Here is a 27,177-nt window from a genome sequence, read left to right on the forward strand (position 1 = left end):
TTCGGGCCCTAGAAACATTGTGGATTTGCTTACCTACCTCCTTCTGAAGACTAGAGGTCGGCCGACAGGTTTGGGAGGTTTGAAATGTGGGGCTGATTTCTTCCCTGTTTTCCGGTTCTGCCCGCGGGAACCTTCAGGAAAGCGTGGAAAGACGGGAAGGGCGTGCGCCTGCTGACTGGCCCCTTGCTGCCTCTGCACGGTCTTGGTGTCCCGCCTTGCGCTGCTGTATGGAGTCATTCGCTTGTCGCTTCTGGCCTACCTTTGTTAATAGAAGTGCAAACGGATGCATTGAGAAGGGGGAAAGGGTATTAAAAGATCTTTACCCTACTCACCTTCCCCAAAGGCCCCAAAGACTTTGCAGATTTATCTAGTTTACCTACATGAGCACTTGAATGTTCAGCGGACAAGGAGTTCAATATTAAAGAGTGGGAACTCCTGGCGTTTTAAGGGATTTGTTACAGTTCCTAAACTGACTTTTGACCACCATCCAACACCTGCAGCGTGAGATTCCTGAGCGTCTTACCATCCTACGGCTCCAACATGTTCTGTTGGTTAAGTCGACTGTGCAGGGGATTATCCACACCCACCAGAAGGACCACCCAGTTGATCTGGAGTTCTGCCTCCCGAAATCTGGTACTGAGTTCACAGAGGAGAAATCCAGGTGAATGCAATATGGCACTTTGTCCTCCGAACAGCACTGCGTCTTGTTCTCTGCAGCCAGAGTGCTTCATTCCATTTCCCCGCAAGTCTTGACTGGCTAGCTTTATGTGTAGAAGCACATTATTCACCCTCTTCCTTTTTTATTTTTTCTCCTGGAGTTTAAAAAGACCAGTAGAGTAACCACATGAATAGTCTATTCATTTAGTTGATGCCTAAATAAGAAGCCTAAAATATTCTTGCATACTTGAGAATACTTTAAATAGGGTTTTCTAGTGTACAAGTGACTGTTTCACTCTAGATTCATACTAAAACCAGTTACTGCACCAACAAACTTCTGTAATTTCCAGGACTTTTACTTTATTTGAGGAAGAATGTGCACTATTAACAGATCAGTGCAAATGCTGAGTGATCAAAAATATTTATAGTCTTAAGAGGAGGCAAAATTTTACATTGACAGTTATTCACTTGGATTTTGACACGTTTGCAGGCAATTTTAATAGTGATTGATTACATTCTTCAACTTTAGATTTTATCCATTGACATGAAATACCAAAGATGATATGATTTTAGTCTATTCTCAGAAATTTGCAAATGATATATTTTTAATCTTGCCTTTTTCCCTCTCTTTTTTAAAAGAACTCAGTAGCTTTGTTGCCCGGACCAACACGTGTGGAGAGTTGCGTTCTTCTCACTTAGGCCAAGAAGTCACCTTGTGTGGATGGATTCAGTTCCGAAGGTAGATAGAGGCAAGTGGTGTAAGAACACATGATGATGGTTTTCCCAAGGCAGTTTCAAACCTTTATTAATTTTTAACCGTCAGAAGAATAAAAGCTTTGCAACTCTTGCAGGATTCTCAGAAGTCATTGAGTTTTCAGTTTTATTTTGTTTTGAAAGACTCAAATAGTGTCACTCAGTAAGTACCAGTAACATCTGTTGAAGGGTATAATAATGAAGTGTGATCCACCAGAGGACAGAAATGTCCCTAGATTTACTAAGATTGAAGAGTTCCTAGGACCAGTAATTGGGTAAGCTGATAAGCTTCAATAGCATAATAAAGCATATTTTATTCTAAATTTAGGTAGAGAAAAGCCTAAAAATATGAACAATGATTCCTTGATGTTGACTCCATTTTTTTGTTGTTTGGCTCTATATTTCTAAAACATATGTGAATAGCACATTAATTTACATTGAAGAGCTCCAAAATACATAGATTGTGTGACTTTGCTAAAAAATATGTCCCCAATGGGTAGATATTTGACCCATACCTTTGGTGACTTCTATCTCCTGAAATGAAATCTGAGGAGGCTTTTCTGTACCTCTTCTTGGTACTAAATATGAGAAGTGTAGGTTGAATGCTAAAATATTGGGATTTGGGGACCTTTTGATGGTTTGTAGAGGTTTCAGTTAGTATTAGACCTCTTTTAGAAAATTTTAGATTGCATCTCATGTTTGGTGGTGGTGTTCAGTTGCTAAGTCGACCCCATGGACTTCAACATGCCAGACTTCCTTATCTTTCACTGTCTCCCAGGGTTTGCTCAAACACATGTCCATTGAGTCTTATATTTAGAAAAAGGTAAGATTTTATATTGCTGCATTTTAAAAAATGACCAATCAGATGTCTCTAATATCCTAAAATATTACTTTTGGATTTTAATGTGTGGAAAATTTCCAAATTTAGTTAAATTTGCTTATAAAGACTTAAGCTAATTTCAAAAATCTGCCTTTTTATTAATAAGTCATCTGGATAGTATTAGTAAGCTGTACATATAGCTAATAAAAGTTGATATTGCAAATGAAAAAAGTGTTTTTTCCTTAATAAGCTATGTAGATAGTTGCATGAATATAGATAGCTATGAAGCACAGTATTTATTATAAAAAAAGAACGTGAGAAATTGCATGGGTTTTTTGTTTAGTTTGTTTTGCCTGCTTAAATTTTGGTCTCAGAGATTTTGTCCTAATATGTTCATTTTCTTCATTAATCAGGCAAAATATCTTCCTAGTCCTAAGAGATTTCCATGGACTTGTTCAAGTTGTCATTCCCCAGGATGAGGTAATAGAAGGATCCTCCTATTATCTGAAAGTTTCTTTGATGCTTTGAAACAAAGCATGTTGGATCAGTAAGCTTGAGGTTTTTGTTAAAACTACTGTAAACAGCATTAAGACGGATGACAAACTGGGAAAAAATATGTGCAATTCATGTTACAGACCAAGGACTAATACCTAAAGACTACTGCAAATCAATAAAAACATTTTTTTAAGACCAGCGATCCAGTAGAAATATGAATACAGAATATGAACATAAAATTTATAGAAAAGAAGATATAATATAAATGGCTGTTTTTTTATATGTCTGTAGACATATGAAAATGTGCCAGCTTCACCCATAGGCAGAAAAATGTGAATTGAATTGCACAGAATTGGGGGATTCCCTGGTGGCCTAGTGGTTAGGATTCTAGGCTTTCACTGCCAGGGCCCAGGGTTGAAGAACTGAGACCTTGCAAGCCATGCAGCATGGCAAAAAAAAAAAAAAATTATACAGAATTGTTATTTGTGATGCATTAGATTGACAACACACAGTGTTTGGGAAAATAAATGCTCATACATTCCTGGAGGAAGTACAGATTGGCACTAGCACTATGGAGGGCAATTGGCAATATCAAAATCATAAATGCATATATTCTTTGAACCATTCATTCCAGTCCAATCAATTATCTTAAAGTTATCTTACAAACAGACTAACATAGATGCAAAATGATGCAAATATAATACCAGATTATTCACCCGCTGAATTGTTTTTAATTGAAAGAAAATTGGGAATAACTTAGATGTTCCCCAATAAGAGACTGGTATAAAAATTAACGTACATCCTCACAGCAAGGAAAAGCTGGAAGAAGCTCTTTATATACTAATACGGGAAAAAATCCAAATTGTATTGTTAGATATGAAAACAGGATAGAGAAGAGCATGTAGAGTGATATTATCTGTACTAAAAAGGGTGTGTGTGTGTGTGTGTGTGTTACGAAATATGCCTGAAAGGACACATAACATTGAGTATCAGGAGGGGAATTAAGGGGTGGAGGGAAAAGATAGGAGAGAGACTTTTCGCTGTAGATCTGTTTGTACCCTTTGAATTTGAGCCATGTGAAGTATTACCTGCTCCAGAAATAATTACCATTAAAATTAGATAAAGAATTCTCGCCATGCTTCTTGGCCAATTGGTTTCTAATGTAGTAATATTTACAAATTTTTATATGCCTGAGAAAAATAAGATTTACTCAGCTGTTAATGTTTGAATTAAGTAAAGAGTCATGGGTTATCTTTCAGGTATCAGAGATGAGCATAGCTAACCTAGAAGAAGTCTTTCATTGCTCCTGGATTTACTGTCCCTAAGTTTAACCCTGGAGACAGTTGCCTTTAAAGTATGTGGGGCTTGTTTGCATTAATCATTCTTCTTACTTTCTCTTAAGGAAAAAAAAATTAATTCTTAACTAATAGTTTTATATGCTCGGTTATATGGCGTCAAAATGGGGATTCAGTTTACCAAATTCTTTTTCTTTTTTTTTAACCAAATTCTTTAATAAAGTCATTAATGGCAGCCCTGGTGTTTATGGTAATTAAGCTATGAATATTAACATTTTTCTAAGCCATAATCCAGTTGCTGCAGGGTTCTAAGTTCATTTGTTTGTTGGAACTGTTTTTCCCTCTTACTCTGTAGTCTGCTGCTTCGGTGAAGAAGATTTTATGTGAAGCCCCCATGGAGTCTGTGGTGCAGGTGTCTGGGACAGTAATTTCCCGACCTCCAGGACAGAAGAACCCAGTTAGTAATTTAGAAACTGTCTATTTAAATTTTACCTGTGTACATTTGCACTATCAACACATTAAAGCAACAGAGACTGTGTATCTATTTGATATCTAGCACTAAAGCTCTGCAGGTTCTACAGATGAACCTGCAGATTTAAAAATCACTGCGAAATAAGCACCTAAATAAATATGCACGTTAAGACATTTGTTAATGAGCTCATCAGCCACAAAGACACATAAGAACGTCAGAGTCATACACAGACATTTGTGTTTTAGACTATGCACTATTAGCACCCTGTGCATGTTACATATGTAAATAAATGCTTGCGTTTCATAAATATTCATTGTGTACATGATTGATTGAATGATTTTTAAAACAGGTCTTTTCTCTCTCTCTCTCTAAGAAAATGCCAACAGGTGAGATTGAAATCAAAGTTAAGACAGCTAAACTTCTGAATTCCTGCAAGAAGCTGCCCTTTGAAATTAAGGACTTTATGAAGGTGCCATCCTCTGTTACTAATAAAGTAGAGTGTCTAGAAAATGTTGGTAACCAGCAAAGTGTTTTTGGAGTTTTAAGAAAAAGTTTTTCTATGAAATTAAGCATTCTGTTTAGCTATGTCATGAATTATTCTTCTAGTTTTACAATTTCCTGGTAAACTGTTCTGAAATATCAACATTTCATTAAGCTAGAATGTTTTTTCAGACAGTTGGAAACATGGTTGTCTTTAAGACTTCCGTGTCATTTTGTTCAAGTTTTTTTGTTGCTATGGTTTTATATTTTGAAAGGAAATTTATGTCTACCATGGGAATGGCCAAATGGCATATATTGAGTTTAAGCCTCTGACAAGGCACATGTTAAGTTTAAGCCTCTAACAATGATAAAATGTTTATAAATCATACAAATATGATTACTTTAATTTAGAATATTCTTTGAGAAAGCTAGACAACCCCGAATATGTAAGCCCAGCTAATTTTCAGCTTTGTGACAATTATCTACAATTGTCACAAATAATCTATAGCTACCTGTTTAATACCTAATTTGTAAACTGACCTATAAAACATTTTTAAATTAATTGTATGGCCACTTTATCGTACATTTGTGTTCCCAGTACCTAATATTTTAATTAGAAAAAGCAATATAATTACAGAATTGACCTTGTTATGGGGGGGAAAGGAAATATACAGTTTCCCCCCAGCTATAAGCTTGTAAAAAGAGAAGTGGCAGATAGTTCTTCTATTTCTATTTTAGTATCAAAGAAATAACCTATTCTGGGGAAAGGACTTTTTTTTAAAGTTGTCAGCACAAGAGGGAGGCAAAGATTTACCATCTTAAAAAATAAGCAGACCTCCTCCTCATCTTCCTACTAGTACAGTTGTAGCGTCGTCCTCTGTTCCCTTGCATTTCTTACACTTCTCCCATTCAGGTGATAAAGTCATGGCTGTTTTTGGCTCTGCTGTTTATTTTTTAATAATCTTTGAAATCTTTACTTTTTCTGTTTTTTCAAGATCAAACTCCAGGCTTAAAAATGAATGGATAGAGAGTTCCCGGTGACCTAGTGGTTAGGATTCCAGAATCCTTTCACTGCCATGGCCCAGGTTCAATCCCTGGTTGGGGAACTGAGATTTCAGTAAGCCACATGGTGTGGTCAAAAAAGAAAAAAAGAGGAGGGGAAAAATGAATGGAAACAAGTTTAGAAAAGTAGATAAATTTGTCAGTGAAGTGTGGTTCCCTGAAAAATGTAAAACCTGTACTAGTAACAAGCCTAGAAATTGTAGGAATTAAGGATGCTGGTGTATATACAACTGGTAGAAGCTAAAGATAGAGCTAAAGTTTTTAAAAATTCAGTCTGTGTCTAAAGTTAATATCTTTTTAATGTTTGAAACATATTTGAAATATTTTAACATTTGAAGCATATTTAAACATAAAAATCTTTAAATTTGTTTAGAAAACAGAGGCTCTTCGTTTGCAGTACCGCTACTTAGATTTGCGTAGTGTCCAAATGCAGTATAATCTGCGACTGAGATCCCAGATGGTCATGAAAATGCGGGAATATCTCTGTAATCTACATGGTAAGGAAAGAAACAGTAATTTCCTTGTGTCTTATCCTAGAGCATAATTTAGTAACATAAAGCACAATTTAGTTCCCTATTGGGTCATAAATAGAGAATTTTCAAAGTGATTGTGCCTGTGTACATCGGCTATATATTCCCCATCACATTGAAGGTGGAGCAGCCCTTTGGTTGTTATCTGTAAGCTTTCTTAATTGTTTCTCATGCTTGTACATCATTTATTGGGAGCTCAGAAATGTCACATGAGGGACTTGCCTGGTGATTCAGTGTTAAGACTGCACTCCCAAAGCAGGGGGCCTAGGTTTGAGCCCTGGTCAGGAGACTAGATCCCACATGCCCAAACTAAGACCTGAGGCAGCCAATTAAATAAAATTTAAGAAGAAAAGAAGAGGAAGAAGAAATGTCATGTGAATGAAAGTAGACTCTTCAATCAGCCCTGGACTTTTTTCTACTATATTTGTGTTATATTTGCTATGCTAGCGGAACAGGAAAACCAGAACAGTTTAATACACAAGAATCCATCAATAGAATTATTTCAGGACAAGAGTACAAACTTTATGAACAGAATAGAATTTTATTAAAATCTTCAGCTTCCCTCTTGAACTGGTAGAAACCAGCATTAATGTGCTTGGTAATTTATTACAGTCAAAATTACTAATTAAATGGTAGCCTCAGATTTGTTGGACGGTACTTGGTAAATTCATATTTGGTAGATTCCCATCTATTAAATTCTGACATTTCTCTCTTTTTTAGGTTTTGTAGATGTAGAAACACCAACATTATTCAAGAGGACTCCAGGGGTATGTATATTCCTTAAGTCAACCTACTAATAATGTTCTGTTGTTATGAAACTAGACCACTTTGCTTTTATATTCCCTTAGTTCTGTTTCTTTTATTTTACTGACTTAGGATGGTCACAGTAACTAGGTATTTTTAGAGTTGAGAAAATAATATGGGTTAGTACTTTTAGTCAGAATCTTTTAATCCTATGTCATTTTCTTTCCATTGAGGTTTATAGCTACCAATCAATAATAAATTGGTTCTTTAAAACTAAATCACTTGTTCATTAAGAACTGACATTTCCAAACACTGGTATTTATACAATCCATGGACTTATAAAATTATAGTTTAAATTTAGAAAAGCAATTAAAAATTACTTGCATAGGAACTGATGCCCAAAATCCTTTTAGTTGGACTTCCCTGCTGGTCCAGTGGTTAAGAATCAGCCTGTCAGTGCTGGGACACAGATTCTATCGCTGGTCCAGAAAGATTCTACGTGCCGCACAACGTCTAAGCCCATGTGCTGCAACTACTGAGCCCACGCAACACACCTACTGAAGCCTATGCACCCTGAGTCCATGCTCTGCAATTTGAGAAGCGTGCACACCACAGCTGGAGACTAGCTCCTGATTGCTGCAACTAGAGAAAACCACTGCATAGCAACAAAGACCCAGCACAGCCCAAAATAATAAATAAATAAACAGGATTCCAAAAAAACTTTCAACTAGTAACAGAATTGGGCATTCATCTCAACAAACATAATATTAAGTTGGGATCAAATTGCCAACATCTGCTGGATCATCGAAAAAGCAAGATAGTTCCAGAAAAACATCTATTTCTGCTTTACTGACTATGCCAAAGCATATCTGGGGTTATTGATATTTCTCCCGGCAATCTTGATTCCAGCTTGTGCTTCATCCAGCCCAGCATTTCTCATGATGTACTCTGCATATAAGTTAAATAAGCAGGGTGACAATATACAGCATTGACATACTCCTTTTCCTATTTGGAACCAGTCTGTTGTTCCATGTCCAGTTCTAACTGTTGCTTCCTGACCTGCATACAGGTTTCTCAAGAGGCGGGTCAGGTGGTCTGGTATTCCCATCTCTTTCAGAATTTTCCACAGTATACTTAATATGTACAAATATTATTTAAAGCCTACTATGTGTAAACCTTTTGGGGACTGAAGGATGAGTAAGAAATGAACTGTCATTGTGGGAACTTTACTCTTTAGTTGATTTCATTGAGGAACTGAAGTATTGACTTCTACCAGTTATTGGATATGTTTTTTTAATAATATTTCTGCACTCCCGCTCTCTCATTCAAAGGGTGCAAAAGAGTTTGTTGTACCATCCAGGGAACCTGGGAAGTTTTATTCTCTCCCTCAGAGTCCTCAACAGTTTAAGCAGCTTCTGATGGTTGGTGGTCTAGACAGGTGAGCTTTCTTTCTGCTAGCAGTGGTCAGAAAAAAGAGGGAAAAGGAAACACAAAATTGTCTAATCTTTCAAAAGAAGGTTCGAAGATGTATGAGAGTTTGGAAAATACTTGTAAAATACCCTAAAAACATGTAGTTATTATGTAAAGATTTATTAGGTGTCCATCATGTACAAAGCTCTATGCTAATAGATGGGGCAAGGGGTTAAAAACAAAAAAGAGTAAGTTTTGCTCTCGAGCTGATGAATCTATAAGACAAAACAGGATAATAAAACCAAGTGTGATGTAAAGCAAAAATAAGTATGCTGAGACTTGCAAACTGGTTGCATTAAGTAGTTGGAAATTACATTGTTTTGGGGAATATCATTAAAAACTTTGTGATCTAGGCCTGCGACAGAGCTGCGTTTTAGCAGGTGAAAATGAATGTTGGAACAGCATAGCCCAGGAAGGCTCAAGTGTATTCATGGAGCAGTGGGTATTTCAGTTTGGCTGAAGCAAAAGAGTATGTATAAAGAAGCATGGACTGTCCTGTGTGTCACTCTAATATATGAACATCCAAAGGTGCCGTAGTATATTTTTAAGACAATATACAGAGTAGTTAACTTCTCATGGGTCAACCATATGTCTGATTAGGTTAGATCATCATTAAGAACTTTACAGTTTCTTACGTTGTTTTATTATTATTATTATTTCATAGCCTGCATTGCCAGGAACTATTAGGGGAAAGTGTGTGTGTGTTTCTAGAATCCTGACTGAATTAATGCTGTTTTCCAATTGTAGATATTTTCAGGTTGCCCGATGTTATCGAGACGAAGGTTCGAGACCAGACAGACAGCCCGAATTTACTCAGGTACTTATATTCATTTGTCTGTTATTGATTCAGCCTTGCTACACCCAAGAATGTTATACTTTCTTCTCATTGCATTTTATCTATCAGATATTTAATTAAACCAACCTGTAGTTAAGGCATTAATTATTTAATTTTTGATCCATTTACAAAGAATATGGTCTCATGTTGATGTTTGACAGAAAACAACAAAATTCTGTAAAGCAATTATCCTTCAATTAAAAATAAACTTAAAAAAAGAATATGATCATAAACTAAGGAAGGACAGATTCCTAAAGTGTTTCAATGTTCATGATATGATAAAGTTCTTTAAAAAAATCTCTTGTGCACTAAAACCAACAATTTTTTGTGTTGATATTTAATCTGTAAACAGATCTAGTCAGTGTGAACAAAGCTATTATGATTTAGTTTCTATGTGATATCATATTAACCAGTGTAGGTGAAGCACAAAAACTGTAAGATTTAAAGATGGACCGACATTAAGATCAAATACAGTTTAACTGCACACACTCAGAAGTCACTTAGCCTCTCTGAGCCTTCAGCCATGAGATAGTTGTGGAAACTAACAGTTGGATGTATGTAGAGCATTAGCACAGTGCCTGGCACAAAACAGACATCCTACAATATTTAACCTGCTCCCCCACGTAGTAAGAACAGAGTCCAATGGTAATTTGAAACAAGAGGAATACATAACTGTGTATGTCTATAATAATATGATGGTTCTTCAAGTTAATTTCCATATGTTGTTTCGGTTTCAGATTGACATAGAGATGTCCTTTGTAGACCAGACGGGTGTCCAGAGTCTAATTGAGGGCTTGCTCCAGTATTCGTGGCCCAGTGACAAAGATCCTGTGGTGGTCCCTTTTCCTTCTATGCCTTTTGCTGAGGCACTGGCCAGCTATGGAACTGATAAACCTGACACTCGCTTTGGGATGAAGGTACTTTTCTTCACTTTTCCCAGGACTCTGCCCCGAAATGGTCCTGTAGTCAGTTTTGAACCACTTTAACCTTTACAACCAGTTACGCTGTTATATCATATTTTTTGCTGTTCCCTTAGCTTGTTACTTTTGTTGTTACGCAGCTACAGCAAGAGAGAATAATAGCATGTTAACATTACAATCAGAGAAGGCAATGGCAATCCACTGCAGTACACTTGCCTGGAAAATCCCATGGGCGGAGGAGCCTGGTAGGCTGCAGTCCATGGGGTCGCGAAGAGTCGGACACGACTAAGAGACTTCACTTTCACTTTTCACTTTAATGCACTGGAGAAGGAAATGGCAACCCGCTCCAGTGTTCTTGCCTGGAGAATCCCAGGGACGGGGGAGCCTGGCGGGCTTCTGTCTATGGGGTTGCAAAGAGTCAGACACGACTGAAGTGACTTAGCAGGAGCAGCAGCAGCAACATTACAATACCTTTTCTCCATCTACTGTGTTCCAAGATCCATTTTCAAGAGCAAGGTTCTTGCTATGTTTTTACTACTGACAAGTTATTAGTTATATGGATATGAATGGTAACTTGAAAGAAAAAAAATTTACTCTTCCGTCTTGAATTTTTCTTAAGCTAAAATGGACTTGGAAGGGTTATTTATTCTCTTTCCCTGGTCTATAAAGAGCTCAAACATGGGAAATGTTTATTCACAGAGCTGCTTCCCTTAGGAAGCCTCTTTATTTTCTCTTAGAGAGCAACAGTTCTTCATTGCTGTAATGCTGATGATATTTATCTTGGTTCTCAGTGTAGATTCCTTAGAAACTGAATTCTGCCTGGTCCACAAATAGGCAGCACTTAATTCTTATAATGAAAAAAATGTAACACAGAAAAAGTTATACCTACCTACTTACAGCAGCCAGGTTAACTACTTCTTGTTTCTTTTGTAATGTGAAATGGTGGTTCTTCTTAAGTTAGGCTGCCTAAGTTAAATTCTGGCTCTGCTAATTACTGGCTGTGTTATTTTGGGCAAGTCATTGCTTTGTGCCTTGGTTTCCTCTTTATTAAATGGGGATAATAAGAGGGCCTACCTCATACTCTTGTTGTATAGATAAATGAACTATTACTAATACATTAGTACCTTAACATTTTTATGGTGCCCAAACTGCAGTAAACACTGAATGAATGTGCTCTATAAATGTTAAGATCGACTCTCCTCTTTAAAATCTTGTTTGTAAAAGGTTTTGTGATGAAAATGACCTCACATTGAGTTACCTTCTTTTCTTCTATTTTCCAGATTGTAGATATCAGTGACATGTTCAGAAACACAGAAGTTGGATTTCTCCAAGATGCCCTTAGTAAACCCCAAGGAACTGTCAAAGCCATATGTATCCGTAAAGGAGCAGTAAGTGGAGCCAATTCTATATCTTCTCTAGAATGTGCATTTGGGAAGTAAATATGTTCAACATTGGCACATTTAAGCTTCAGAGAGAAACATTCTCTTTAAATAAAAATGTAATTTGTCATATAGAGTCTAATAGTGTCTCTAGAAGCAGAAGATATTAAGAAGAGATGGCAAGAATACACAAAACTGTACAAAAAAGATCTTCACGACCCAGATAATCAGGATAGTGTGATCACTCACGTAGAGCCAGACATCCTGGAATGTGAAGTCAAGTGGGCCTTAGGAAGCATCACTACGAACAAAGCTAGTGGAAGTGATGGAATTCCAGTTGAGCTATCTCAAATCCTAAAAGATGATGCTGTGAAAGTGCTGCACTCAATATGCCAGCAAATTTTGGAAAACTCAGCAGTGGCCACAGGACTGGAAAAGGTCTGTTTTCATTCCAATTCCAAAGAAAGGCAATGCCAAAGAATGCTCAAACTAATGCACAATTAAACTCATCTCACACGCTAGCAAAGTAATGCTCAAAATTCTCCAAGCCAAGCATCAGCAATATGTGAACCGTGAACTTCCTGATGTTCAAGCTGGTTTTAGAAAAGGCAGAGGAACCAGAGGTCAGATTGCCAGCATCTACTGGATCCTTGAAAAAGTAAGAGAGTTTGAGAAAAACATCTATTTCTGCTTTATTGACTATGCCAAAGCCTTTGACTGTGTGGATCACAATAAGTTGTGGAAAATTCTGAAAGAGATGGGAATACCAGACCACCTGACCTGCCTCTTGTGAAACCTGTATGCAGGTCAGAAAGCAACAGTTAGAACTGGACATGGAACAACAGACTGGTTCCAAATAGGAAAAGGAGTACATTAAGGCCATATATTGTCACCCTGCTTATTTAACTTATATGCAGAGTACATCATGAGAATTGCTGGGCTGGATGAAGCACAAGCTGGAATCAAGATTGCCGGGAGAAATATCAATAACCTCAGATTTGCAGATGACAGCACCCATATGGCAGAAAGTGAAGAAGAACTAAAGAGCCTCTTGATGGAAGTGAAAGTGGAGAGTGAAAGAAACAGTTGGCTTAAAGCTCAACATTCAGAAAAACTAAGATCATGGCATCGGTCCCATCACTTCATGGCAAATAGATGGGGAAACAGTGGAAACAGTGGCTGACTTTATTTTTCTGGGCTCCAAAGTCACTGCAGATGGTGACTGCAGTCATGAAATTAAAAGACAGTTACTCCTTGGAAGGAAAGTTATGACCAACCTAGATAGCATATTCAAAAGCAGAGACATTACTTTGCCAACAAAGGTCATCTAGTCAAAACTATGGTTTTTCCAGTAATCATGTATGGATGTGAGAGTTGGACTATAAAGAAAGCTGAGCGCCAAAGAATTGATGCTTTTGAACTGTGGTATTGGAGAAGACTCTTGAGAGTCCCTTGGACTGCAAGGAGATCCAACCAGTCCATCCTAAAGGAGATCAGTCCTGGGTGTTCACTGGACGGACTGATGTTGAAGCTGAAACTCTAATACTTGGGCCACCTCGTGCGAAGAGTTGACTCATTTGAAAAGACCCTGATGCTAGGAAAGGTTGAGGGCAGGAGGAGAAGGGGATGACAGAGGATGAGATGGTTGGATGGCATCACCGACTCAATGGACATGAGTTTGGGTAAACTCTGGGAATTGGTGATGGACAGGGAGGCCTGGCGTGCTACAGTCCATGGGGTCGCAAAGAGTTGGACACGACTGCGCGACTGAGCTGAACTGAGTGTCTCTAGAACTATAAGGAGAGAATGATAAAACCTTATGAATTTGAGTTTACACTCTCAAGATCTAGTGCTTTTATTTTTCTTTTTAATGCTGTAAAGTTCTCCTGTACTTCCTTTGGGATTATTTTTCTGCTTTCAGCCTCAGTTTGTCCAGAGGCTCCCAGTTCTGTATCAGTTTTAGCACAGCCATTGCTTGTTGGTTCGGGTTTTCTGAGGCTCTGGGCTCTATTGTATTAATAACAGGGGAAGAGAAAGGAGGTGGAGCTATGAAAACCAAACGGAGTGGAGATGAGAGTAGGAGAATTGTTGGGTTGGGTAAGCATGGGCTCTTTAGTAACGGGACATGTCGTTTTTCTGTAGTTAGCACATCTGCTTTGGAAATAATTTAGGAAGAGGAATTCCAAATGTATTTTGAATACAATGACTATTTTGATAGACTACTCAGTTGAATATATAAACATATTAGTATATTGGTATAAGAATTCAGTACCATTACTTTTTATTCACTTCATATGTTCAGTGGAAAGTAATTTGGTGCCCATACTCTAGTCCAGATATATTGAATGTGTTCAGGTAAGCTCAGTATAACATCTATTGCTTGATATTATTTATCCCAATTTGAGTATATCCATTCTTTCCCAGCTAGATGAGAAGGGTCATGAACTGCATGTAGACTACAGGGTCATGAGCCATGTAAGCCTCTTTATATCTCCCGTACCTGAGCTCCATGAGTATTAGTGATGATGACGGCCATAGAGTCTCACTTAGAAACACACCGGGATAATTTAAAGAAATAAGATAAAAGAATTTTACGTGACCTGAAATAATCAAATTCCAAGCCTTCTTATTGATTTTGTTGATCTTTCACAATTCAGTTGTAAAGATACATTTTTAACATATTATGTATGCACAGTCTTCTGTGGAATACATTCACAGCTGTTTCCATTGAGACCTGCTGAATTAGAAAGAATACACACTGAAACAAGCCTTAAAATTTTGTCATTTGACAATAGAAATTAAATCTTTATTGAATCTTATTATTATAGTGGAAAGATACAAAATATATTTCTTTCCCATTTCATAGACATGTTTGTGAAGCTGTCATATTGATGAATTTACTTTTTCTCTCATCAGAAATACTTGAAAAGGAAGGACATTGAGTCCATTAGAAAATTTGCAGCTGACCATTTTAATGAGGTAAGGAACATGTTTTTTCCTTTCTTTTAGGGATTCAATATTTTTAACTATTAATTGCTTGTACTCTTATGCTATCATTAGTCTTGAGAGGTTTGTTATTTCAGATCAGTCTTCTACTTTTCTTCTTTTTCTTTTGAAAGTTAATCTTACCCCTAGGTATAACTCCAAGACTCCAACTTAGTTGAATTTACCATTAATCAGAATGCAAATTTCAACTATAGCCTTTTAAAATAAATAATAGTACTTTAATGCAGTTGGGAAGATTAAATAAAGCCCAAGGTTTAAATGAAGCATGGTTAGTGTGAAAGAAAGCCAATATTCATTATTCTTCCCATACCCTTTTTTAAAATTCTGAATATGCCTGTCCTTAGATATACTTTGTGTTCTTGGCTTGGTGAACGGTCACACTAAAATCTGGAGGAAAAGGAGCCGGAAATGGGCATTCTTACACTGTCACTGGAAGTGTGAATTGCCTCAATCATTTTGGACTCAATAACTTTAAAAATAGTCATGCTCTTTGAGTCAGTAATTTTCTATACCTTAAAGGAAGGATCTTGGATATGAGGACACTTACAGACAGTACTGAAAGGTTGTTGTTGAACGAAAAGACGCCGGGATTCTTGACCCCCAGAGGAAAAGAATTCAATCCGGGGCCAGAGACGAGGCTTGATCGCTCAGAGCTTTTGGGTAATAAAGTTTTATTAAAGTATAAAGGAGATAGAGAAAGCTTCTGACATAGGCATCAGAAGGGGGCAGAAAGAGTACCCCGCTGCTAGTCTTCAGCTGGATGTTATATAGTCACTAGCAGTCTGTTAAGGAAAGAAAGGAATGTCTTAAAACTCAGAATGGTACCAGGCCCCTCACCCATAAGATGCATTTTGGGATAATCTTGGCACCAAGTGGTTCATCTTGGGCCATAAAATGATTAACTTGAATCTTGTAGAAGGACAGATTACCATACAAATAGTTTCATTTACATAGATTAGGGGAACAATATCTGAGTACAACATACTGGTTTGTCAAGAAGGTTCTGAGCCATGAGGTGGGACCGACTTGAAGACAGAGTTTGGGGTAAATGCATAGCACATTAGCATAGCTTAAGACAAACATTTCCATAAGAAAAATGCATTGGTTATCTCAAGGTTTGAGAATAGTTAACTTCAGGTGAAACAGGTGTTATTATGGCAACACAGTATTTTATGAGAATCTTCTTTTAAATATCGCTAGTTTTTTTCCTCTTGCCGCTTGAGAGAGATAAAATGTCTGACACTCGTTGGAGACCCCTGGCCTTCCTGCCTGTTACCCTCTCAGTATTATTTACAGGAATAAAATGAAATCATATGGGAGTGGTTTAATTAAGGAAGAATTAAGGAAATAAATATTAAAGTTCCTTTTTGAAATTTGTAACATAGGGGAAATGTTCAGGCTGTAATGATCTGTAAGGAAAGGAGATACAGAATTATATATTCACTGATCATAACTGTATACACTCTGTAGTTGTCGATTGAAAATGGCCTACCCAGACAGTCTCTTCAGCAAGTGGTATTGGGAAAGCTGGACAGCCACATGTAAAAACACACTTCAAACATACTGTCACACCATAAACAAAAGTAAACTCAAAATGGCTTGAATGTTTAAAATATAAGACATGACACCTTTAAACGCCTAGAAGAGAACATAGGCAAAACTTTCTCTGACATAAACTGTAGCAGTTCTTTGTTGGATCAGCCTCCCAAGGCAAAAGAAATAAAAGTAAAAACAAGCAAATGGGACCTAGCCACATTTACAAGCTTTAGTTCAGTAAAGGAAATCATAAACAAAACAAAAAGGAAACCTATGAACTGGGAAAAAATATTTGCAAATGATGTGACCACAAAGAGCATATTTTCCAAATTTACAAACAGCTCGTACAACTGAATATCAAAAAACCAAAGAATGCAATCAAAAACTGGGCAGAAGACTTAAGTAGACATTTCTCCAAAGAAGACATACAGATGACCAATTATTAGAGAAATGCAGACCAAAACTACAATGAGATTATCACCTCACACCAGTCAGAATGGCCATCATCAGAAAGTCTACATAAATAATAAAAGCCAGAGAAGATGTGAAGAAAAGGGAACTTTCCTACACTGTTGGTGGGAATGTAAATTGATGCAGCCAATATGTAGAACAGTATGGAGTTTTTTTCCTTAAAAAACTAAAAATAGAGTTAACTATTTGCTCTAGCAATCACACTCCTGGCATATATCTAGAAAAGAGGAAAACTCTAGTTTGAAAAGATACATGCACCCCAGTGATCATAGCAGCACTATTTACGATAACCAAGACATGGAAGTAACATTCTATGTGTTGCACACTTGAGGGGCCTTTTAAATATGAAGCTTAATTTCTTTCTTCTTTGCTTGTGTGTTGGACCTCTTTTTGTAACTTGCATGTCTCTTTTGTTTTCATGTCCTTTCCATCATTTTGTCTTTTCATTCTTTCAGGAAGATTTCTTCAGCTCTCCTGTTGAAATTTAAGTAGTCATATTTTTATATACTATTAGTTCTTGCTTGCTTCTTTGCATTTTATTCTGGTTTTATTGATAAAGTATCTTTTTTAATACCTTCGAAGATTCGAGTTTTTTTGGTCCCTAAATTATCTCTTTCCTCTAGGGGTCTTTTTTTTTTTTAATGCTATAGCTTATTCAATGTGTAGTGATTATTAGTTATACATATTTAAGAATGAGCTATTTCAAAAGCTGTTTAAAGGGCCCTTTGTAAATGGTTAGGTTTACTTTTGAGTGAGCAGCAAGATGGTTGCCTGCTTTCCAGAGGCCCTGTGCCTCAGAATTTTGCAGGGTGAGATCACTTCCTTCTTTTTAAAAAAAAAAAAAATTCAGGCAAGTCTTTACTGTGGCCCCTGCTGCAATAGAGGGGAGCAAGAACAAACGACAGTTTCCCTTAATTGTTTGTTCACTGGAGGATGGGGATGGGGCGGGCAGGGGACAGAAATGAGCTTGTTCCTTGTATGGGATGAAGATAGGGGTGTATCCACGTGTTAGGCCCTATCAGTTCCTTCTTGTGCTGCTCCACTGTTCTCTAGGCTAGAGCTTCCTTCATCTTGCTTCTTTGGTCATTCCTATTGCACTCACATGCAACCTGCCAAAAATTTTCACAAATCTCTTATTTGCTAGCATCCCTTCCCACCCTTCTTTCCTTTTTTTGTTTTTGTTGTTGTTCTTGTTGTTGTTGTTTTTCATTTTGGTGAGATTACTTTTTAGATTCCTTTAGTATCAGGGAGGAAATAGAGATAATCTCAAGATAATCTCTTCTTTTTCTTTTGGAGACAAGAAATCTTTGTACTACAGGAAAAATAAATCACCCCTGCTTTTTAAAAACCGAAAGTCTTTTTCTTTATCAGGAGGTCTTACCTATATTCCTGAAAACCAATGAAACCTGGAATTCTCCAGTTGCTAAGTTCATAATTGAGGAGCAAGGCTTGGGACTTATCAAACTGTTGGAGACCCAAGAGGAGGATGTGGTCCTGCTCACTGCCGGAGAGCACAAGAAAGCAGTAAGAAAAATTACCTCCAGGTTTCTGTGCTGTTGGTGTTGATGATGCCTCTCTTCTCCTGTGTGTATAGTACATATTTGAAATTGACTGTTAATTTCATAAAATGGAGCTGCTCTGCATGGTTTTATATATATATATATATATATATTTTATAATTTTATTGATTTTTAGCTGCACTGGGTCTTCATTGCTGCATGAGCTTTTCTCTAGTTGAGGCCAGCAGGGGCTTCTCATTGCACAGGGTTCTCCTTTTGTGGAGCGTACAGTCGGGGCATGCAGTCTTCAGTAATGGCAGCACTCGGGCTTGGTTCTTGCTGCTCGCAGTCTGGAGAGCTCAGGCTCAGTAGTTGTTGTGCACAGGCTTAGTTGCTCCATGGCATGTGGAATCTTCCCAGACCAGGATTCTGGTCTTATTGATAAAGTTCCATGTGTCCCCTGCATTGGCAGGTGGATTCTTATCCAGTGTGCCAGTAGAGAAGGCCAGTTTTTATATTAATAAATGTCTTTTTGCATTTTATAGTGCATTATGTAAAAACTATAGTTTTTGCATCAGCTGCCAGCCTCCATTGGCATTGCTCTCACAGATTATATCTGGCTCCAATTAGGAAAGCCACTTAGGTGGAGAGAGGGCTATTAGTACTCATTGTACAACTGTGGAAAATATTTTTCAATTTTGAAGTTTAGCAGATTAAGAACAGTTGGTAGTCCCAAACTTTTGTACAGAATGCATTTCTGAAAATGTGGAGGGACGGATCAGACTGCTGAAGGGCTGCTGGGCTGGCAGACACTCCTGGTCCTACTTAGCTGAAACAGAATCCTTTTTCCTCAGGGGCAGCAACTGGGAGGTGGTACACGCTACCACACACTGGCTAAATCACCATTCTTCAGGAGATATATGGAGCAGTGGATTTAACTTTAGAGATCACTGTAAAATATGCAAAATGTGGTTTGTGTGTGCATGCTAAGTTGCTTCAGTTGTGTCCAACTCTGTAACCCTATGGACTGTATTGTGCCTTCATTGTAAAATATACAAGTTCAGTTCAGTTCAGTCACTCAGTCGTGTCCGACTCTTTGCGACCCCATGAATCACAGCACACCAGGCCTCCTTGTCCATCACCAACTCCCAGAGTTCACTCAGACTCACGTCCACCGAGTCAGTAATGCCATCCAGCCATCTCATCCTCTGTTGTCCCCTTCTCCTCCTGCCCCCCAGTCCCTCCCAGCATCAGAGTCTTTTCCAATGAGTCAACTCTTCACATGAGGTGGACAAAGTCCTGAAGTTTCAGCTTTAGCATCATTCCTTCCAAAGAAATCCCAGGGCTGACCTCCTTCAGAATGGGTTGGTTGGATCTCCTTGCAGTCCAAGGGACTCTCAAGTCTTCTCCAACACCACAGTTCAAAAGCATCAGTTCTTCGGTGCTCAGCCTTCTTCACAGTCCAACTCTCACATCCATACATGACCACAGGAAAAACCATAGCCTTGAGTAGACGGACCTCAGTCAGCAAAGTAATGTCTCTGCTTTTGAATATGCTATCTAGGTTGGTCATAACTTTCCTTCCAAGGAGTAAGCGTCTTTTAATTTCATGTCTGCAGTCACCATCTGCAGTGATTTTGGAGCCCCCAAAAATAAAGTCTGACACTTCCCCATCTATTTCCCATGAAGTGATGGGACCAGATGCCATGATCTTTGTTTTCTGAATGTTGAGCTTTAAGCCAACTTTTTCACTCTCCACTTTCACTTTCATCAAGAGGCTTTTTAGCTCCTCTTCACTTTCTGCCATAAGGGTGGTGTCATCTGCATATCTGAGGTTATTGATATTTCTCCCGGCAATCTTGATTCCAGCTTGTGTTTCTTCCAGTCCAGCGTTTCTCATGATGTACTCTGGATATAAGTTAAATAAACAGGGTGACAATATACAGCCTTGACGTACTCCTTTTCCTATTTGAAACCAGTCTGTTGTCCATGTCCAGTTCTAACTGTTGCTTCCTGACCTGCATACAGATTTCTCAAGAGGCTGGTCAGGTGGTCTGGTATTCCCATCTCTTTCGGTATTTTCCACAGTTTATTGTGATCCACATAGTCAAAGGCTTTGGCATAGTCAATAAAGCAGAAATAGAAGTTTTTCTGGAACTCTCTTGCTTTCTTGATGATCCAGTGGATGTTGGCAATTTGATCTCTGGTTCCTCTGCCTTTTCTAAAACCAGCTTGAACATCTGGAAGTTCACGGTTCACGTATTGCTGAAGTCTGGCTTGGAGAATTTTGAGCATTACTTTACTAGCATGTGAGATGAGTGCAATTGTAAAGTGTGGTATAAAACTCAAACATGAATATTGAAAATATACTGTGGATGGGGGGACTTCCATGATGGGCTAGTTGTTAAGACTCTATGCATGTAGTGGGTGTGGGTTCCGTCCCTCATCAAAGAACTAATATCCCATGTCCCGTGCAGCCAAAAAAAAAAAGAAAGAAATACTTAAAAAGAAAATATACTGTAGGGAATTCTCTGGTGGCCCCATGGTTAGGGCTTTGTGCTTCCACCCCGTGGGAACCAGTTTCAGTTCCTGGTCGGAGAACTAAGATCCCAGATGACACATGGCACAGCCACGAAAAAGAAAGAAAACATACTAAATACACAGTAAATGTCAAGCATGATTAAAAAGTCATCCTTGCACTATAGTATATTTTTATAGTGCCTAATTTGTACTTTATCAAGTTTATTCTACTAATTTATATTTGTACTGTGCTTCTCTATCATTATTTCTTCCAAAGGAATAGTTTCAGGGTTCAGCTACAAGCCTAAGTTAATCTACCGCCCTTCCCTTTCCCTGCAATAAGAGTGAAGAAAGTTATTTAATTACAACTTTTTTTGAAACTACAGTCATTTTTTAAATTAATTCATTTATGAACATTATTTTTGAATATCAGCCATGAGCCAGTACTGTTAAATTTGCTAAGGGATTCACCAGTTAATTACAGATTTTATTGTCAGTGCCTTTTTTTTTAATACTTACTTTAGTTGATTGATGATTGTTTTACAATGTTTCAATGCATTTCTTAAAAAAGAATTTGGAATTTTGTATTAAAAATCCTACCACCGATTCATTTGGCTATTAAATTTTTCCCTGATAGGAACTGAAAACCGTTTATGTTCTCCTCTCAGGAACGATATTGCTCTGATTCCTGCTGGGACTTCCTCGAGAGAACACTGGAAACCTGATTTATGTGGAATAACATTAGCATTCTGAATATGTCACAGTGAAGGTGCCCTGTGTGGATATCTAAGTGTCAGATAGGATAGGCTACAGAGTGACACGTATGCATGTATGCAAACGTGTCTCCTATTCTAACTGCTCTTTCTCAGGAGTGCCCTGCCTGTCATAGTTAGCACTTCTCACAGTTAGCTCGCTCTGCTTGCCTAGCACTGTTCAAAGTACTTAGTGTATATATTAACTCAGTTAATCCTCATGCCAACCCTATTGAGAGAAGTGCTGATACTGTTACCATTTTAAAGACAGAACACCGGGACTTCTCCAGTGGTCTAGGTGGTTAAGACTGTGCTTCCACTGCAGTGGCCATGGATTTGATTCCTAGCCAGGGAATTATACATGTTGTGTGGGGAAAAAAAAAGAAAGCTTTGAGTGGAGAAATAAATGGCAACCCACTCCAGTATTTTTTTTTTTTAATTGAAGGATAATTGCTTTAGAGAATTTTGTTGTTTTCTGCCAAACATCAGCATGAATCAGTCATAGATATACACTACTCCAGTATTTTTGCCTGGAGAATCTCATGGACAGAGGAGCCGGCAGGCTACAGTCCATGGGGTTGCAAGAGTTGGACACGACTAAGCGACTACACAACAACAAGAAAATTGAGGCGCAGAGGTTAAGAATTTGTTCACACTCACACAGCTAGGAGGTGGAGGACCCTGAGTTCTAACCCACAAAGTCTGGTTCCAGAAGTCACACTCTTAATGTAACCTCTAACCCATACTGCCTCTCTAATAATGGCCAACATTTATTGAATGTTAAGTGTATACAGCCTCTCATCAGCTCCTCCCCACAATCCTTCAGTAAAGGAAATACTCATCATAATGGCTGGTTCACATTACAGAGCTTATCTGACTTGATCTTCACAACAGTCTTTAGAGTAGATATTTTATCTCCATTTTACTATGGGAAAAGGTACACAGGAGTTAGTCAGTAGCCAAACTGAGATACAGACCCATGTTAATCAAGCTCTGGTACCTGTGTTCTGAAGTCACTGTGTTAGCAAATACTCACCGAATCTGCTGAGTGTGCCATCATCCTCAGCAATGTCGCAGATCATCCTCAGATCCTTCTCTCCTGAGAGGCAGACAGTAAATTGTAAATTGTAAATCTGTAGATTGGATAGCTCAATTGGTAAAGAATCTGCCTGCAATGCAGGAGATGCCAGTTCGATTCCTGGGTCAGGAAGATGCCCTAGAGAAGGGAAAGGCTACGCACTCCAGTATTCTTAGGCTTCCCTTGTGGCTCAGCTGGTAAAGAATCTGCCTGCAATGCAGGAGACCTGGGTTTGATCCCTGGCTTGGCAAGATACCCTGGAGAAGGGAAGGGATACCCACTCCAGTATTCGGGCCTGGAGAATTTCATGGACTGAATAGGCCATGGGGTCACAAAGAGTTGGACACAACTGAGCGACTTTTACTTCTGATAAAAAGGCCTGGCTTTAGAATCCACATGTGTCATTTGCTGCCTGTTCTGTCACAGCAGTTAACGTTTGTATCTTCTGTTTGCAGTGCTCTTTGATGGGAAAATTACGACTGGAGTGTGCTGACCTTCTAGAAGCAAGAGGAGTGGTGCTTCGTGACCCAGCTCTGTTCTCTTTCCTTTGGGTGGTGGATTTCCCCCTCTTCCTTCCCAAGGAGGAAAATCCCCAAGAGCTGGAGTCAGCCCACCACCCATTTACTGCTCCCCATCCAAATGACATTCACCTTCTTTACACTGAGCCCCACAAGGTATGATAGCTATACTTCCAAATTAAAAGGAAATATGGAAGCAAGGCAGAGAACTTCAGGTTTCATGGTCTGACCCACTTCCAGAAGCCCCCGAAGAAATTGTCAGATTTGAGCCTTTGTCCCTAATTAACTAACCTACGGAACAGAAAAGCAGAGATTTTTCTCTAACACAAAGGCTCTTTGAATCTTCTAGGTCCGTAGCCAACACTATGACTTGGTTTTAAATGGCAATGAGATAGGAGGTGGTTCTATCCGAATTCATAATTCAGAGATTCAGCATTACATCCTGGCCACAGTACTAAAGGTAACATCATCTTCTCACCTGGGCTTTTTCTAAAACCCTAATATTTGTCTGTTTTGTTAAAATTTGTTATGAATGGAGGATTCGCTAGCTACAGAATAGTGTCAGCTTATTTCTCTACCTTTAGTGTTAGACTTTGAAAAATAAATGAAAATAATGGGTATTTTTTAGTGACTGCTATATGTCAGGCACTGTTTAAGTACCTTATATGCATGGACACATTTAATCCTCACAGTCATTTATTTCTTTTGTGTCAGACCTTAGTTGTGGACTCTATAGTTACGGCACGGGCTCTGGAACACATGGGCTCAGTAGTTGTGGTGCAAGGGCTTAGCTGCTCAGCAGCATGTGGGACCTTAATTCCCCAACCAGAGATTGAACCCACATGCTCTGTGTTACAAGGCAAATTCTTAACCACTGGACCACCAGAGTAGTTCCCTCACACTTACTTTTTAAATTAAGACCCTTATTCTACTTATTTTAAAGATAAACAGATTAATGAACCTAGCCTAAAGTCACATAGCACAGAAACAAGCAGCGCCAGGATTCAGGACCAGGCAGGGTTGCTCTTGAACCCAAGCTCCTAACCTCCTAATCACTGCACTGCTCCAAAATGGATGTGGTCTGAAGTGGCTGAAAATTGTGTTGTTTGGGGGGGTGCAGTTTTGGCCACACCACAGGGCATGCAAGATCTTAGTTCTGCAACCAGGGATTGAACCCATGCTCCCTACAGTGGAAGTACAGAATCTTAACCACTGGACCACCAGGGAAGTCCTGAAAATATTGATACTGCTAGAGAAAAGGAAAGTGATTTGAAAGAATTTTATGTCACTTAGTATATGAGGTGGGGTAGATTTTAATGATAATGACGGAGAGTGGGTTAATCAGAAAATTCAGAAGAGTCTATGTAGATGCAAGCCTAAGAATCTGTGGTTTGTTGATGACTCTTCAGGAGGCTAGGATGGATTTCAGGAGGCCCAAGAAATCCTTGGAAATCTTTGGTCCAGGAGGTCCAAGAGAGTCTGATCCTAAAAGATCACTTTGTGGAGTGGGTTATTTGGGATTGAGGAACTTTATCTCTGAGAACAGCATTGGAGAACTCAGAACACTCTAGCTTTAAAAACGTTACAAACTCCCTTAACTTTTCTCCTCTTAAGTCAAAATCCCTAACCACCAGCTTCCCAGCTTCTTTTTTGCTTTATTCCTTTCAAGCTTCTCAAAATGTCAGTGAGAATACATTGCTTGAACTTCTCTTCATACACACCAGTGTCTCTCAGCCCTTCTGCGCATTAGAACAGAATCACTTCTAAAGCATTAAAAACAAAACAAGAAAACCACTCACTTTTCCTCAGCAGACCAATTAAGATAAAAAAGCTCTAGATGTGAGAGTTGGGCATTTGTTCCTTAAAGTCTCCCCGACTTGATTGTGATCTGTAGTCTGGTTGGGGAACCATTTCAGACACAGTTGCAACATTTCCACAGGCATTGCCCATAAAAGTTATCTTGCCCGTGGTCATCAGATCCAGCAGCCTGTTGTTGGCCCACAAGCTGTCTCATCTTCTGGCAGCATCTGCACTGTTGCCTTCCTGATAACCTTGCCTCTTAGCCCATGTGACAGGACCAGGTCCTCCTTTTCACCCTCTTTTTCTGAGGCCACACCCCACGTCTTTAGTTGGTCTTACTCTGTCTGCATTATCAGCATAATAGCTGCATTTACTGAGCCCCAGGCATTTCTCTGCATGTTGTAGTACCCCTGACTTGTCATATTCTCTTGCTAAACTGTAGGCCTCTAAAAGTACTTTTTTAATTTATCTTTTATTTTCCCTTTAGCAACTAATTGTATTATTGTGGCACCTAGTGGGGTCGCACAGAGTCAGACACGACTGAAGCGACTTAGCAGCAGCAGCAGCAGTGGGCCCTTAGTATGTATTTAAATTATCTTTTGAATTTCAGGAAGATGTGAAATTGCTCTCCCATCTGCTCCAGGCTTTAGATTATGGGGCACCCCCTCATGGAGGAATTGCCTTAGGTAAACAATCTGTCCTTTTTTAATCCTTGTTTCAGTCCATTGCCTAAGTGTCAAATTTGGGCTCTCAGCTTATGAGGAAGGGTGGGGCTGGGGAAGTGGAGGAATAAAGAGGGTATGAGGTGAGCCTAAGAGTTCTAAAAGAATTTGGTGTTTTTCATTTTGATATTTTTTTCCCCATTCTGTGTGGCTTGTGGGATCTTAGTTCCCAGACCAGGGATTGAACCTGGTCTGAGCAATGAAAGCATGGAGTCCTAACCACTAGACCACCAGGCGATTCCCTGATGATATATTTTTAAAAATATATTTAACCAGTTATAAAGATAAAACTTAACTGATAATTTGCATTTGAAAATGTCTTTTAATAGAATAAAACTAAACAGTCTTAAGTCAATATTGCTCACTTCCCTGGAGGCTCAGACACGTTCATAGGAGTATGAAAAGTACTGCTCCACAGTATTCAGCTTATGTGAAATTAGGAATATGCCAGTGCCTTTCTGATGGCCCTGGTTGCTTACATTGCTAGTTTTTTCAAACAAGAAAAGAGTGTGAGAGGTTCTAGGAAGCTTACCTAGATTGTAGGCCCTCAACAACAGGGACATCCTTCTGTGTTTTTGGAGTCCCGTGCACAGTACCTAATTTTGTTCAGCCTTCAGTGAGCACTTGCTAAGGTCTCATTAATTGCTGTGACTGTTAATCCCAGTCACATGTGAATATTAGTCCTGAGCACTTTTCTAGAATGAGATAGAAAAGAACCTCTCAAACAAAAGTTCCCTAAAAAGGCCAGGGAACTATGATTAGCTGCAACTTATTAAAGGCTCTTATTTAAAAGTTTTGTATAACCTTTAAGAAAAACTAAGTCACCCTCAACCTTAGATTATGTTCTCAGTTATCAACTTTATATTTTACAGGGTTAGACAGACTGATGTGCCTTGTCACTGGAGCACCAAGCATCAGAGATGTCATCGCCTTCCCCAAATCCTTCCGTGGGCACGACCTCATGAGCAATGCCCCAGATTTTATCCCTCCTGAGGAACTGAAGCCCTATCACATCCAGGTCTCCTGGCCAACAGCTGCAGAAACAGAAAAGAGCTCATCGAATCATCCGTGCCTTTCAGAAAGTTGAGCTATTGAATTTTGTCCTTTGTTTCCCCAAGGCTAAAGTTAGATCTGAAGTTCAGCCACAGATCTGACTTCAAGTTTTTAGATGGAAGAAATCCAGGCTACAGTCTTCACCTCAATGAGGAAACAGTATCCAGTTTTCATGATAACATGCATTACTAGGATTATTTATTTGGAACTTTTTAAAAATTACATTTTTTATACTCAGATAGTAGACTGTTCTCTTAGGACAGAGGTAGTCAAATCACATGTAAAAATGTGGAAAAATTCTTGCCCCATT

The 27,177-nt window shown here is 38.7% G+C and overlaps 1 protein-coding gene across 1 annotated transcript; it reads left to right on the forward strand.

Moving 5' to 3' along the window:
- The first annotated feature begins 11 nt into the window (after positions 1-11).
- DARS2 (aspartyl-tRNA synthetase 2, mitochondrial) lies at positions 12-26,972 on the forward strand. The gene is made up of 18 exons (XM_052653960.1): positions 12-68; positions 501-661; positions 1,297-1,396; positions 2,644-2,710; positions 4,376-4,477; positions 4,866-4,961; positions 6,408-6,531; positions 7,285-7,331; positions 8,640-8,746; positions 9,526-9,595; positions 10,351-10,530; positions 11,814-11,921; positions 14,829-14,891; positions 18,297-18,449; positions 23,230-23,448; positions 23,642-23,752; positions 25,703-25,778; positions 26,687-26,972. The coding sequence occupies exons 2-18, from the start codon at positions 541-543 to the stop codon at positions 26,899-26,901; spliced, it is 1,959 nt and encodes a 652-aa protein (XP_052509920.1). The 5' UTR covers positions 12-68; positions 501-540; the 3' UTR covers positions 26,902-26,972.
- The last annotated feature ends 205 nt before the right edge of the window (positions 26,973-27,177 follow it).

The sequence above is a fragment of the Budorcas taxicolor genome, chromosome 16 (assembly GCF_023091745.1).
Source record: "Budorcas taxicolor isolate Tak-1 chromosome 16, Takin1.1, whole genome shotgun sequence".
Classification (NCBI taxonomy): domain Eukaryota; kingdom Metazoa; phylum Chordata; class Mammalia; order Artiodactyla; family Bovidae; genus Budorcas; species Budorcas taxicolor.

Bases quoted from the DNA above. Each gene is read 5' to 3' on its own strand.
- DARS2 (XM_052653960.1), top strand. From the start codon at position 541: ATGTTCTGTTGGTTAAGTCGACTGTGCAGGGGATTATCCACACCCACC. The intron at 1,397-2,643 runs GTAGATAGAGGC...TTCATTAATCAG, and splicing joins GGATGGATTCAGTTCCGAAG to GCAAAATATCTTCCTAGTCC. The intron at 14,892-18,296 runs GTAAGGAACATG...TTTCTTTATCAG, and splicing joins CAGCTGACCATTTTAATGAG to GAGGTCTTACCTATATTCCT.